General features: G+C 44.9%; 1 protein-coding gene across 14 annotated transcripts in view; it reads left to right on the plus strand.

Annotated features, from left to right (window-relative positions):
* DNM1 (dynamin 1) overlaps positions 1-14,330 on the plus strand; it is a 129,623-nt gene extending 115,293 nt beyond the window's left edge. For 5 of the 14 annotated variants that reach the window (XR_014004242.1, XM_081179705.1, XM_081179702.1 and 2 more), the window contains one exon: positions 12,317-14,330. Coding sequence is in view for 9 of the 14 variants with exons in the window: in XM_081179705.1 (XP_081035831.1) it covers positions 12,317-12,389 (73 nt within the window). In the remaining 5 variants the exon portion in view is untranslated. Of the gene's footprint in view, positions 1-6,178; positions 6,216-12,316 lie in introns of all 14 variants that reach the window. The other 9 variants (XR_014004243.1, XM_081179703.1, XM_081179706.1 and 6 more) reach the window with 3 other exon arrangements.
* The last annotated feature ends 391 nt before the right edge of the window (positions 14,331-14,721 follow it).

Below are 14,721 nucleotides of genomic sequence, written 5' to 3' on the forward strand. Positions count from 1 at the left end.
ACCACTCTTACTTGTGGGCATACTTGTTACAGGATGGAGTCAGAGGTAAGTCCAGAGGGAAATCTCAGCTTTGCAGTGCCGAGAGGAAACCTCCACACTTTCTGCCTGCAGCTCCCATGCAGGCATCGCTCACCCAGAGGTTTGTGGGTGCCTGTGAGTGTGTCATAAAAAGAGCTGACACGTGCAGCTGCAGCATATCCTTAAGGACTTCGCTGTCTGTGACAATTTGCTGTGTAAGTTCATGGGTGCTCCTGTGTGTGAGAAGGCACCCTTTCTGGGGAGGGCCTGTCTCTCATATTGATATCTGATTGTAAGGGTTTATAGACTGGTCACTGCCTCCGACGGCCACTTGGGTACAGGACGGTGCTTGCTGATAATGACCTTGCCTGGCTGAATGGGGCCTTGTTCCAACCAGATATTTGCTCTGCAAACACACCACAGATCTAGATTAGGATCAGGCATGGACGAGCCTGGAGAAGGTGCAGGACACTGGCATATGTGTTGGTTACAATAATAATAATAATGAAGAAAAAGCAACACTTTGGCATGCAAATGGTTAGTTATACCCACCTGCTTTCTAGATGCGCAGGGTCTTCTCCGCAGGCCCAGTTCCTTGTTTACAGCATCCTTTGGCCAGGGCCTGTTACCATGTGCTGCTGCTGCTGCTGTCTGTATTGTTGACTGTTCTTGCTTCTCTCTCTCCTTGCTTCTCTCTGCCATTTTCTTCTTCCTTTTCCTTTTTTTGAATTCAGTTATAATCTGCTTTGCTTTCTGCTGCTTTACCTCTGCGTGCAGTTCTCCCTGTCTCCCCAACACATTTCTCCATTGCCATGCGCTCTCTCTCTCTCTCTCTCTCTCTCTCTCATCCTCATGGATTATATATTCTATATACAGGCAGGCTGAAATGAATGAGGTTTTGCTCTCTACTTCATCTCCTCTCTGACTTTTATCTCCTACACAACGCCACATTTCCCCCTTGTAAATGTTTGGTTTCTGGGCCTAGGGGCACTGCCAGGCAGCAGCAAAGAATAGTGTAAGGAAAGTGTGTGTGTGTTTGCACACACCTGACTCCTAAGAACCACACCTCTGATCGCCTGTCCATCTGACAGCGAATGGGAGACATTGTGGCCCAGGCCATGTGATCCAGTCAGCTTCCTTCTGGGGTCCCTATTCCTTCCTTGCCCTGAAATGCTTCACCTTTTAATATCATCAGAAACTGTTTTGTGGACACTTAGAGCATGGGCGTAGTGGGGGGGGGGGAGGGACAGCTGCCCTCAAAAAATCAAGTAAATAAATAAAAATAACTAATTGCGTTGCAGATAACATTCCCCCCCCCCAACATAAAGCCTGCCCTCCCCAATAAATCCTGGCTATGCCCATGACTTAGAGCAGGCTTCCTCAACCTCGGCCCTCCAGATATTTTTTGGCCTACAACTCCCATGATCCCTAGCTAGCAGGACCATTGGTCAGGGATGATGGGAATTGTAGTCTCAAAACATCTGGAGGGCCAAGGTTGAGGAAGCCTGCCTTAGAGGGGGGGGGCATTTCCACAATTGCACAGAAGTGGGTTTTGCCTGCATGACTCTTCCTGAAGCTCTGGCAAAATGTCTAGGGGCTGCCAGAACTGGGTGGGTCAAGGAAGGGGGTGGGAGCTTGTTGTTTGCATTGTTCAGCTGAAACATGAAAGTGACCAGTCAGATCAGGTTGTATCCAGTGAAGTCCTACTCAGAGCAAGCCCATATAAAACAGTGCACCTAAGTTAGTCCTGCCCATCAGTTTCAATGGGTCTGTTTTGAGTAGGACCAATAATACCATATTTACTCGAATCTAATGCTTACCTTCTTGGCCAAATTATGTTGTAAAAATTAAGGTGTGCATTAGATTCGACGGCACATTTACATTTGCCAGCAAATACTTTTTTTGCTTTCAACGTTCTGAACATTGAGGTGCACATAAAATTTGATGGTGCATTAGACTTAAGTAAATACAGTAATTTTATTATTTGTACCCCACCCATTTGGCTGGGTTGCCCCAACCACTCTGGGCAGCTCCCAACAGAATATTAAAAACACAAGAAAACATCAAACATTAAAAACTTCTCTATACAGGGCTGCCTGCAGATGTCTTCTAAAAGTCAGATAGTTGTTTATTTCCTTGACATCGGATCGGAAGACGTTCCACAGGGAGGGCGCCACTACCGAGAAGGCTCTCTTCCTGGTTCCCTGTAACTTCACTTCTCGCAGGGAGGGAACTGCCCGAAGGTCCTCGGAGCTAGACTGAATGATGGAGTGGAAACGCTCCTTCAGGTGTACTGGGTTGAGGCCGTTTTGGGCTCTATAGATCAGCACCAACACTCTGAATTGTGCCTGGAAATGTACCAGGAGCAAGTGTAGATCATTTAGATGCTTTAGGATACATTTAGCCTCTACTGGATACAACCATTCAGGGGCGTCACAAATATATCTTTTGGTCCTCCCTGGGTGTCATGCCGGTTTGTGTGACAAAATCCTCCTGGGTGGATCGGCGTGGTGGTGCTCGCACTCCCGGCAGACGGATTTCATCGTGAAAATCCACCCGCTGATAACGCAAATATGCCCGGCAATCAGCCTGGCACCTTCTGGCGGGTGGCACTCGCGGGCGGTTTTATGCGATCGGCGGTCAGATTTTCACGATATTGGCTGGCGTATCAGTTTGTGGCCAACCCTCCCTAAAAGTCATCCCTTTGGGGGTGGGTGCCAGACACCCACTTTGGGGTACCCTAAAAACAGCTCAACAATTTTGGGGTGCCCTCTCTAAAAATTGCCATGTGGGGGGGGTTGTGACAAAAAAAAATTCACACCAAGTGCCACCTGACCTTGCTACGCCTCTGCAACCATTCATGTCTCAGAAAAAGATATATACAGTATGAAATTTTGACAGCATCCAGGAAAGTAGACCTGTTAGGCTGTTGCATTTTAAAGACAGTCTTATAATACATTAGAGACCTAACACAAACTTTTTCTGGACCACAAGGGGACTCAAATGCCCACAAATATTTATGCTACAGCAATATTTGTTAGTCTTTAAGGTGCCGAGGTGCTGATAATACTTGAGTGGCTCAGCTCGAATGATCTCCAAGTGTTTCCAGATTCTCTCTCCCTCTTTCTCTCCCCTCCCAACTCTTTTATTCCACTCCGTCGTTGGCCCACGCCAACACCATTGGTCAACAGCCCCCAGATGGCAAGTCTGTCCTCCTTGCTCCATCTCTTGTATATAGAATAAGAGAGTTCACGTTGGCAGTTGGGCTTGAGTTTGCTGGCCACAAGTGAACAGACAACCATCTTCATTTGTTGCTCTTCTGTTTCTTCTTCTTCTTTGTTTTTCTTCTTTTAACACAAATTTGGCCTTCCCACATTGCGCGGGGAATACTGAAGGGGGGCCCAGCATTTCAGCCTTTGAGCTACACACGTTTGTGTGCGTGTGTGTGTGTGCGTGCACTTCATCAATGGGTGTCAAATCTTTGTTTGCTTTCTTTGAAATGTGTGCATGAGAGAGAAAGCCTGTGCACAAGAGTGTAAAGCCTGCACCTTGTTTTCTGTGTGGAGTATTTTGGGGTAGATCAATATTTATACAAATGCCAGGTGGTAAAAGGTTGAGCACACATAATAATTATTATTAAGGCTGCAACCTAAAGAAATGAATTCTAATAAGACATAGGACTTTTGAATTGGTTATTTGTTGATTAAGTGCACATAAATTTACATATTGTTTCTGAAGCAAGAAACATCCCCTCTTTATAATTTTAGATGATCCATAGGTTGTAGCGGACATCATCTTAGAAGAGTCAGTCCTACAAGATAGAGAGAAAGGGGAGGCATATATTTTTAAAGATGGCACTTGCTGTTTGCAGTTTTTATAAGTGCTTGCATATGTTTAGAATTATCGGCTGCCATGTTAACTGGGGACAGATAGTAGGTTAAGGCTGCAATCCTATACCCACTTACCTGGGAGTATGCACCAGTGAAATACTTCTAAGTACGTATGTGTAGAATTGCACTGTCAAGGTCTTTTTAACAAATTAATTTACAAGGTCTATGAGCAGGGCTGAGGTGCATATGTTTGCTTGTGTAGCCCTGAAGCTGTGGCCTTGTTGTTACCCAAGTGTAAGATGCTGTTGAATATAACCTTACACCTGACAACTGTTTGGTGCAGCGATGGGGGAACCTGTGACCTTGTTGCTGGACTGCAACTCCTATCAGCCTCAGCCAGCATGGCCAACAGCCAGGAATGATGGGAGTTGGAGTCCGTATGCACCCGGGGGGGGGGGGGAAGGCTTCAATCTAGCCACCTCTGGTTTAGTGAGATGGTCCAGTAATCTGAAGAGGGCAGCTTTGACAAGGGGAATTTTCACACAATATAATGAGAATAGTCCCTGTTTGGGCATGTGCGTGAGTAGTCTTAGTTCTGAATGTGTGAGAATGCAGCTTCTGCGTTTGATTGAGAAAGGAAGTCATTTGAGTTGTAAGTACCTTAAAACACCTTATGTGTGACTTGTGGGAGAAGGCTTATATTCTCCCTGAAGTGCATTGCTGCCAGACAGCTGTCTTCTAGGAATTACCCCATCTGAGCAAGACAAGGGAATCAGTTTTCCTGCACTAGCAAGATACTGGGGTGCAAACTTTATGGAAAAGAACAGCTGACCCTTCAGATGTTGATGGACTCCAGCTCCCATCAGCCACAGCCAGTGATCAAGGCGATGGCAGTTAAAATACAAAGATCATCAGGGGGACACAGAAGGTGTACCTTTCAAATAAACATTCATACCTTGAACGATGCAATTCTGGCTGTGGATCTGCATTCACTCTTATTTGGAAAGACGTGCAGACTTCCAACCTGGATTCAGTTTGGGAGTAACAGTTTTACCTGTTTCCAGTAGATGCCAGAGGGCTGATTGGCCGTCCTTTGTACCAATCCTGGAGTGTCTCTTTTCCTCTTTAGCCAGCTGGCTGTGCAAAGTGCTGATTGGCTGACTCTTGTGGCACTTCCAAAGTCAGTCCCCGGCCACCCGAACATTTCCACTTAAAAAACAAACAAATGCACTGTTTGGTTTTTAAGGCGTGGAGTAAACATTTTAACTAGACAAGTGAGTTAGGTACCTGGGGGGTGGGGAATGGTGTGAGTTTTTAAAAGCCTCCCTGAAATGTGGAGGGAGGGGAAGAACTATATGCTGGAGTCTGCTTGGCAAGGCGTCCAGCACATTTTGCTGCCTCTGGTGAAGAACCAGATGGCTCCCTCCCCCTCCCCATTTGCCCTCCGTGTATAAAAGTCAGTCAGGCTGCTAGTTAAGTCTTATTTATTATTTTTAATTCATAAAATTTATACAACCTTGATTGTAAAAAACAAGAAACAGATAAACCTCAGAGTAGTTTACAAACAGACTAAAACAATAAAACGGGGTAAACAAAAAAAATATGACTCATTAAAACATTCAAAATATTATAGTATTTCATACCTTTTACACACCATGTACCCCAGCATGGGTTCCAGAGCAAGGCCCTCTGCTGCACCCAAGGGCGCAGGCTCAGCTCTCTCCTCCAACACCTTCGCCACAGCTCTGCACGTGCACGCCCACCCCCAAGTATCTGCTGCCCAAGGCAGCTGCCTCATTTTATCTAATGATAGGGCTGCCCCTGGCAGGAGGAAAGAATACCCTGCACTCACTTCTGGAGGCAGGTAAGTTTGTACACAGCCTGCCAGTCCTTTTGTGTGCCACTGCCCTTAAAGTGCCAGCGGCCACATATCTGTGGGTGGCTGAAAATGTTGGCTCGTGCACAGGTGTGCATGGCTGTGGCTGTGTGAGTGTGCATGGGGTGCAAGTGTCCTGGCGTGTGTCGTATGTGTCTGTTGTACATGCTGGTGCAGGCAGAGTTTTGTACCTTGCAATGGAATTGTGGTATGCGAGGATGCAGACATCCTTGTGTGTGCGGTTGTGTGGGTGGGTGGGTGCAGCTGCAGATTTCCATCTTCCTTTCATTGTCCTCGCACATGTATGCAGTATTGGTCATTGTGCTTTTTCACAAGTATCTGTGTGCACGCACGTGTGCATGTGCACACGAGTGTGTGACTCATTTTCCAGACTTGCGTGGCCTCTTGCCTCAAATTGTCTGAACAGCCATGTTGCTCTCGTGTTGTCTTTCAGAATCACTATCAGTGACCCTTGAAGATTGGCAGCTACGGTACGTTCTTCACTCCCACTCACCTCTGCCTCCCTCAGCCTCTAGTGATGCATGACTCAGTGTTAGTCTTATCCCACCCAGCCATGCCTTCCCATTCCCCTGTCCTGCCACCTGCCTCTCCTAGGTAGTTCTTAGAGATATCCTGGTCTTCAGAAGCAGGCCCTGCAAATTCCTGCTCGTTAGAGCGTTGTAGTGGAAATGTGGTGGGAATGTTTTTGCTGCAATTAATTTAAATTATGTGAAAAGAAAATAATTTCCCCACCGCCACCATCCCTAATAGTCCTCTTAAGTCCCATAGAATTGGACAGCTGGGAACATGATTTTGAGAGGGAGGGAGGGAGGGAGAGAGTGAGTTTGTGAAGGCTGCAGCATTATTAAGGGTCTTTTCTCCCCAAGCTTTCTTCCACAAACATTGGCCAAAGCAGACCATTGGTCCTTCCATCCCAGGATCCTCTCCTCTGACTGGACTCAGGAAAAGAGGGAGGCCTCTCCCATCACCTTCTGCTACCCAAGGTCCTTCATCTGCTTAAAAAACTTGTGTTCCTCATGCCCATCCCTATGTCTCGAGTTATGTCCCTAGCATTGCTTCCCTTCAGATTCAGCAGGAGAAATTAGGCCCTGGTGAGCTTTTTTTCATCCCGTACATTTCACTTGGGCTGGTACCAGAGCAAGACCAAGTCTTTTGGGGGCTTTCTCCACTCTCACTGACATCCGCTTGGGTCTCTGGGTAGGGTCTCCTTGCAAACCACGAAGACTTCCCAGCTCTCTTCCGCTGGGTTTGAAACAAATCATTTAATAATTCCCCAACACCATGCATTTACACGGTTGCACAGTTGATCACTCATCAAGGGGGTGGCACCTGCACCTACACTAGAAAAGGCTTGCCCTGTTTAAGTTGTGCCAGCCACACAGTTGTTAAAGGCACAAGGCATCATCTGCTTTATTCCTGTAACTTCTCACAGCAAGCTGCTCCTGTTGGAAGAATGTCTCTCTTCAGCAGGATATAAGAGATACCTCACATCCCTTCCTTCTGAGAGCTTAGCAACAGTGATTAAGTGACACAACATACTCAGCAACACCAGAGCACAGTATCTGCCTAACAAGCCTTAGGATATTGCATCAATGTTTTGCTTTCTAACTTCCTGTTTGATTTACTTTTTAAAAAAATGAAAGCTAGTCCAGGAGGGAATGGACATGAAAGACCCCAAAATCATTCAAAATCCTATCCCAAAATGAACTTTAATTCACCTTTATTTTACCCGACAATTATGGGAACTACTGTCAGGTGTAGTCCAGAGGTTTGTGAACCAGTTCAGTGAACTTTGTTCCGCTGGACTAGTTCATTCCAAGCTCTGTGACTTAAGAAACATCCCAACCCCACCCCAAACCCCCACCAGTGGCACACAGCACCCTCCTTGTTAAAAAAAACAGCAGCTGGCAATAAAAGTTGCTGGGTCTCAAACTTCCCACTGAATGTGCTTAAACTTAACTCCTTTGGGATTCTGGTTCCATATCCCTTGGTACTGTTTTATTTGGTGTGTTTTGACTCGCAAGCCTCACACACTGACACTCAGGGATGCACAAATTTCATGGCCACACCCCTGCCATGGAACTTTGCTTTATTTGTTCCTTAACAAGGTGACCAAGTCTCAGTAAGTTCTTTGATCTATCTAGATACCTAATTTCACTTTATCCCTCCCATTCTATAAGATGTTCAGGATAATGTACATAGTTCCCTGCCTTTATCTTCACAAGATAAAGTTCGGTTGTGTGACAGCGACTGGCTCAGAAAGCTTTGTGGCTGAATGGGGATTTGAGCCCAAGACTAGGGAGTCTTAAGTGCGGCACTCTAACTATTACACCCCTGCTGCCTTGAGATTTAGTCAGCTTGTTCCACATTGAACCTGTAAATGTGAAAAGACTGAAGGAGCCAAGCATCTCACTTGAACTTCGTGCTGTAAACTTTATTCCACCTTCTGATCCCTGTACCCATTTTTTTCTTCATTGCAACAAGAGAGCCTTTCTAAGCCTTTCTTGCCTTCTCTGCTTCTATTTTCCTTTCTCTCTTCCAATACTTTGCAGCAGCATATTTGTTGAACACCAAAGAAGGGCCTTTGCAAGCATTATTTTCTTTGGGGTTTCCAGTTAAGGTAGGAAGAGAATTCACAGCAAAAGGTAGGGCAGCAAAAGAGATACTTCGGCAATGAGGAATTGAGTATTAATAGGGCCCGGTGGGCAGTAAAGAAACCCAACTGCAGATTCTGCAGCTGAGAAAGACAGGTTCTAAGAGTAACAGAGATAATAATAATATGCATTACATAACTCTACTTAGATTCACAGGATTTATTACACATTCAGTAATTCAGTTCCCCTCGCCTGCTTCGTGTGCATGTTTGCGTGTGCGTGCAAGAACAGCTACACAAGCAAAAGGTTTTTTTTTTCTTCATAAACATGAGGACCAGACAAATTGGTTTTGTTTTTTGAAGTGTGATTATAAAAATGGTGTGGCCTAGGCCAGGTGACAGGTGCCTTTCTGGCACAGCAAACCAGTGTTCTGGGTGGCTCATACAGCCTGTTCCACAGCAGTAACGAGAGAGAAGGGAAAAAGCCTTGGCTTTTGGTGTATCCAAAGCAGGGACGATGTTTTCTTGCTCCCTAGCAAGCTCCAGTTAGGAAGCCCCCTGTCCTGGGGGTTGTTTGTTGCCAGGGGAGCAGTGACGCAGGAGCAATTTGGCAGTATAATAAATCACACTGAGCTAGAAAATCTGTTTTATTGTTATTTGTGACCTGAGAGGCTGACGCTGTGTACACACTATAGCTTTTAAGCATATTTGTAGTGCAGTCTTTCCCTTCCAGAATTCTGGGCACTGTAGTTTCAGTTCCCAGCAAACCATAACAAACTACAGCACCCAGAATTCTGGAAGGGAAAGACTGCATTATGAACGTGTTGTTAAGGAATAAGGTGTGTGTGACCAAAGGGGTGGGCAAAGGCAGCAAGCTGTGGAATTGCAGTCACATGAAAGAGGCAGAGATAGAAAACGTTTTGTACATACTTGTCTTTGTACATGAATGTAAAATCTTGAAAAATGTCCCATTGTGAGGAGTATCTCCTGTAAATTTAATCAATCAATCAGTCAATCAATCAATCATTTTTATATTGTCACAGACCTACTAAGACAGAGTATACACAGAATAAAAGCCATGAGCATTAAAACATACACTTACTTAACATACGATTACAAAAGATAAAAGCATGAGATACAAATGGAAATTAGCATGAATCTTCTTACAAGACCTTTGAGCCTAGAACAGGAACTTGGCCACTAATTCTGCTCTTATTATTTTGTATCAGCCAAGAAATATTCCAGGTGCCATTCCTGTGTCCTTCTGGGGTGTTTATTCGCAAGGGGGCAAAGTAGTCTGTTGCAGAAGGGAGGCAGTTAAATCTGGCCTTGTTTCTATTCTATAGATGCAAGGCCCGTCTCTGGCCATTGACTAGTGGTTAGCACTCACTATGGGATTCCAAAAAGGGGATGCAAAAAGTTCGAAAGAACACTCTCAACTGTTGAACTAAATTCCTGAATCCATATCGGAACGACATACAGCAGCTGAGACAAGATGTTAGCCTTATATACTTTCACGGCAGCAGGGATAAATTGTGCTCCCTTACTATAGAAAAAATGGAGTCCCACTTCATTGTACTCTGAGCAGCTTCTACCGCCCATCTGTGTGGGGGTAGTCCAAGAAAGAGTGGAGGAAAACATAATGCCCCAAGTATCTAAACTTCTTGATTTGTGTCTATATGCCAACCACCTATTCTCCTCTTACTTATAAATCTGCATCTAGAAAAGACCATGATCTTCGTTGTGCTAAAATTAATTGTAGACGCATTATCCTTACGTAATACTAGAATGAATTTTCAAGGCCTGTTTTGGACAGAGGCGTAAGTACAGCATTTCCTGCCTTCAATGATAGTAAGACTTCAGCCCCTGCCCTTCTAAGTTTGATCAAGGCCATTGGTGTGGAGGAAGAGAGTGAGCGGAGAGCAGTGGCGTTCAGGTGGAGATGGTGATTTCTCCTTGGCACATCTCTGTATCATCCCCAGTGAACCTGTAGCTGTGGAGTGTGAGAGGTATACCATGCAGCTCAGGGGGACTGTAACTCGGTGTTCCATCATCACGGCAGTTTTGCAGTAACTGACTTGCTTCCAGAACATCATCTCTTTCCTGCTTCCTTGTCAGCCCTCCTCAACAGCAGCTCAGAGGTTGCCATTCAGTTCTTGCCAGGCTGTTTGGTTGCAGGAGCTGGTCTTTTTGAGGAGGCTTGGCTGTTGCCCGTTCATCCTTCTGGGACTCGCTGTTGGGAAACTTTGCCTGCCCAGAGCCTGGATTTTACAAAGAGCACCAAGGAAGTCACAAACAATCATTTCCCTTCTGGTTTTGAGAGAAGAGCTGCATTTGCAGCCTTCGTGCATTACAAAGTTCCTATGCAACTCCCATGTAGCAAATGCTTTTGTGCGTGGAGCGTGATGCGTTATGATCCTTCACACCTCTAAATAGCCACACAGTCCACATGCTGGGAAGCTCTACATCCTCAAGGCACTGCTGACTTTAGATCACCACAAAATAGAGCCTTTTTCTGGTTGGAGCTCATTAAGGGGGGAGGGAATACAAATGTAGGTTTGAGAGAGGAAAATGGTAGACCAAAGCAAACTCTTCCATGGTAAAGGGCAAGCCCTGGTGACAACTTCTGCTCACAGTGGTTTACATGCACGTAGGACTGTCACACAGATAATTTAACTTCTCTGTTAGTTATATTTATTGTGCAAGAGCCCACAGATATGTTTATCCTAGACTGGGCTATGGCCATGGAGATGGAGAGCCCCTCTCTGGGATACTCCCAATCTGTTCCCAGACACCCAACCTGATCAAGCCTCGTGACATCCATACACAGTGGCAACCCTCACCATCCCACCCCCACCATCAGAAAGGTTATGTGGCAGACTTGCCTATAATACTGAGACTATCCAGTAACTTAAGGTAAGTTCCCGGAAGTGAATCAGCACTGGAAAAATGAGTGCTGCCAAGGTTTACAGCACCTAAAAATGGATGCACCAGGATATGAATTTGCTTTGCAAAAATTAGGCCACACTTCAATCTTTTCTCAAGGCAGTTCACACAATAAAAAAACAAATATAATAAGATAGTAACAAAATAAAAAGCATGAATTAAAACAGGCAGCAATAAAATAAAAAACAAGCTAACATCACATGGAAATTGGCAGAGGCTGGCGCCTGCCTGTCTCATGCTGAAGCAGTTTGGGGTGACATAAACAAGGGTGAAGCCGTTACTAGAGCTGAAGGACATACCTAAGAGGTGCTCCACCTTCAGCATCCAGCAGCTCAAAGCCAACTTCTGACCACACCAGTCTGACAGTATGAAGCAGCCCTTGGTTGTTGCTGGAGAGGTTCAAAAAGTCTGGGAGTTGTCAATTGGAGGAGGGTGGAGGGAGGCATGCTGCAACCTAATTTCTGACTAAATTTGTTCTAGGGTTATAAAGAAGTGTTTGAAAAAGCTGGACTCAGCTAGTGGTCAAGCTCAAAAAGGTGCCCTTTACTCTCAGAGAAGGGGGTGCCTGATCCAGACTGGCCGGCAACTTCTGAAACAGCACCTCCCAGAGGACACCACCCATTCTGTGTAACATTGCTCCTCACTCGCTTGGTATAGTAGCATCACAAAGGTTGTGCTGCATGCTTCTCAACACTTACCTGGGTACCAGGACCTCCTTTCTGGAAATTGGACTCTGGTTTCTAGAGATCCTTCAGTGAGATTCTAAGTGAACACCAGTAATCCATGGGGATTTCATAGATCTGTGTCAAGGGTGGTTTCTAGTCTTCCTTTTTAAAGCAGCAACAGTGAAATTGATCCATTTTTAAAAGGCTGTGAATAACAGCATTGCCCTCTCTGGTCTATGTGAAGGCCAAGGTCCTGGTCTGGATGAGGTGGAGAAGCATGTAGGGATTGTGACTGACCGCCATGGCTAACCTCTGTGTGTGTGTTCTCTTCTCGTCTTTCTTTCTCTTCTTCTCTCTGCTCTCACAGCCGGAAGGGCCCTGCCTCACCTACTCGACCCACCATAATCCGACCAGCTGAACCGTCCCTCTTAGATTTATAACCCGAGGCCTGTAGAAAGCTGGCAACAAGTTCTGTGCCTGGGGTTCTCCCCGCCCCAGCAACCCAACCCCTTGTTCCTCCCACAGGCACCTTCACTCCCCTCCTTCCCCCATGTCGTAAAATGCTCGTTAGTGATTGAGCTCTTCTTCGTCTTCTCTCGTGCATCCTGTATTGCTTTGTGAGCGTAGAGTAGTCCTAGTTCAATGGCATGGGGAACTTGGAAGGACATAAGATCTTTGGAGCATTGTTTTTACAGGAGCATTGCTGTGCACCAAAATGGCAGTTGTGGACAACCTGCCTGGTCTGCGCATAGCATCCTGCCTGCGTTGGTTAGCTGTAGCATCTAGCTCTAATCTATAGCTACGTAACAATTTCCCCCCCTACTATAGTTAAGATGAAAATTCTGGAAGAGGATAACACATGAAGATAATGTTAACAAAAACGTTTTAACATTCTTGGTAACTTCTGGTATGTGGGTTTGAGAGTCAAAGTGCAAACTTTAGGGAACAGTTGACACAGCCTTCTCTCAAGCTGGGGACAGGAGAGCAGTTGTGGAGGGCTTACTGAATAATGCCGTCTTGCAGACCAAGAATTCTCTCACTATCTCGAGGTGGAAGGAACCAACACAATGTGCTACCCTCAGTTTTTTGAAGTAGCAAAGGAAGGTTAAGAGAGGCTGGTATTTCCAGGCAGCTGGCTTGTATTACCACTTACAACTGACTTTCCACAAAGCAGGAGAGAGGTTGATAGCCTTCCTCTCCACAGAAATGGACTATCTAATATTTCCAGGAGTGGGTTGTGTGTTTTAGTGCAACTACCATTGCTTCAGACAAACAAACAAAAACACTACTCGTTTGATGTCATGACGATTCTGTTGATTCTTCTAACCTTCACTTCTCGCATGCTGATGGTACAAATATGTAATGTGGGGGAAAATGTGTGTAACTGCTAGTCTTGACATCCTCTTCTCTGGCTTCTTTATGTATATGTTGAGGGGTAAATATAGAAATATTTAAAGTGGGGTGGGGGGAAAGATCTGCAACATCCTGTCTTTTTGAAAGCCAGCTTTAGACATCCTCCTTGGAAAATTTCAGCCATCCCCACTTACAATTTTTGTTCCTTTTACCCCAGTGCTGTACTTTTAATTTTCTGTTGAAGATCCTCGACGTCAACTTCTGATGTCCAATCCTTTCCATATTTTAACTGTTGTTTTACATTTTTGTCCCTCTCCCTCTCTCTCTCCCCCCTTGTTTTTTCTTTTGTGTTCTTGTCTCTCTTTCCTTGAATTCCAGCCGCCCTGGCAAAGCTAGTCCCTCCCGCCCGGAGAGTCCAAAACCACCATTTGACATGTAACCCTGCTCCCTTCTTGAGATCCATCCTTTATCTGCCTCTTAGCTGTTCTGTCCTGGAATGGTCCAACGCACATGTTAAAAACACAGCTTTGTTCTGTTGTAGCTTGTGGCTTGCACATATCAGATGTGACTCTAGTGAAACTGGCTTTTCTTCCTCCCAGTTGCTTTAAAGGAATTTAAACAAAAAAATGAGCTATATTGTAGTAATGAGAAACATATCTTTACTGTTATATAAATATCTATAAATATCTATAAATATAAAGATCTAAATATATATGGTGTCCAGATGTTTTAAGCCTTTAATGCTTCTGATGTTTGAGTTTAGCAAATACTTGAGTAAGGAGATTATATATAATGTACACATGTGCACCCAACAAAATATAACCCACACCCAGAAGTCTGAGATTGTCAACTCCCTGCTGTACACGGTTGGGTTATTGTTGCCCCAAAATTGTGGTGAATCTTCGCAGTGCTGCTAGTATCTGTGATGCTGTCTGTGATCTGTCAACTCTTGTTTATTGGCTGAAAAATAAACTATTATTTCTGTATAACTGAGTACTCCATGTCTAGAATAAAACACTCTCTCAGTGCTTCCAGGCTCTTATACTTAATGCTGTCAAGTTATTTGTGGCAAGACAAATGGAGAGCTGCACACATGATGGCAGTGTCAGGAGCAATAGGTTGATGTCCTGGTTTTACAGTTACACACACACACATATTCTGTATGGGTTTTTTAAAAGGAAGCATCACCATCCACTGAAAGTGCAGCATCTCACTGGGGTATTATTTACACATACCAAGAAAAGGTTCTATACAAAAACTCCACACAACTTTAATTGGAGTAGATTCCACGGTTCTTAAAAAAGAAAAACTCAGCTGTTTTCCTTGGCAGGTGATTTTGGCAGCCAACACATTATTATTATTATTATTAGTTGTAGTAGTAGTACCCTGCCCACTCTAGGTGGCTTCCAATAAATATAA

This window comes from Podarcis bocagei, assembly GCF_964188305.1.
Source record: "Podarcis bocagei genome assembly, chromosome: Z".
Lineage (NCBI taxonomy): Eukaryota > Metazoa > Chordata > Lepidosauria > Squamata > Lacertidae > Podarcis > Podarcis bocagei.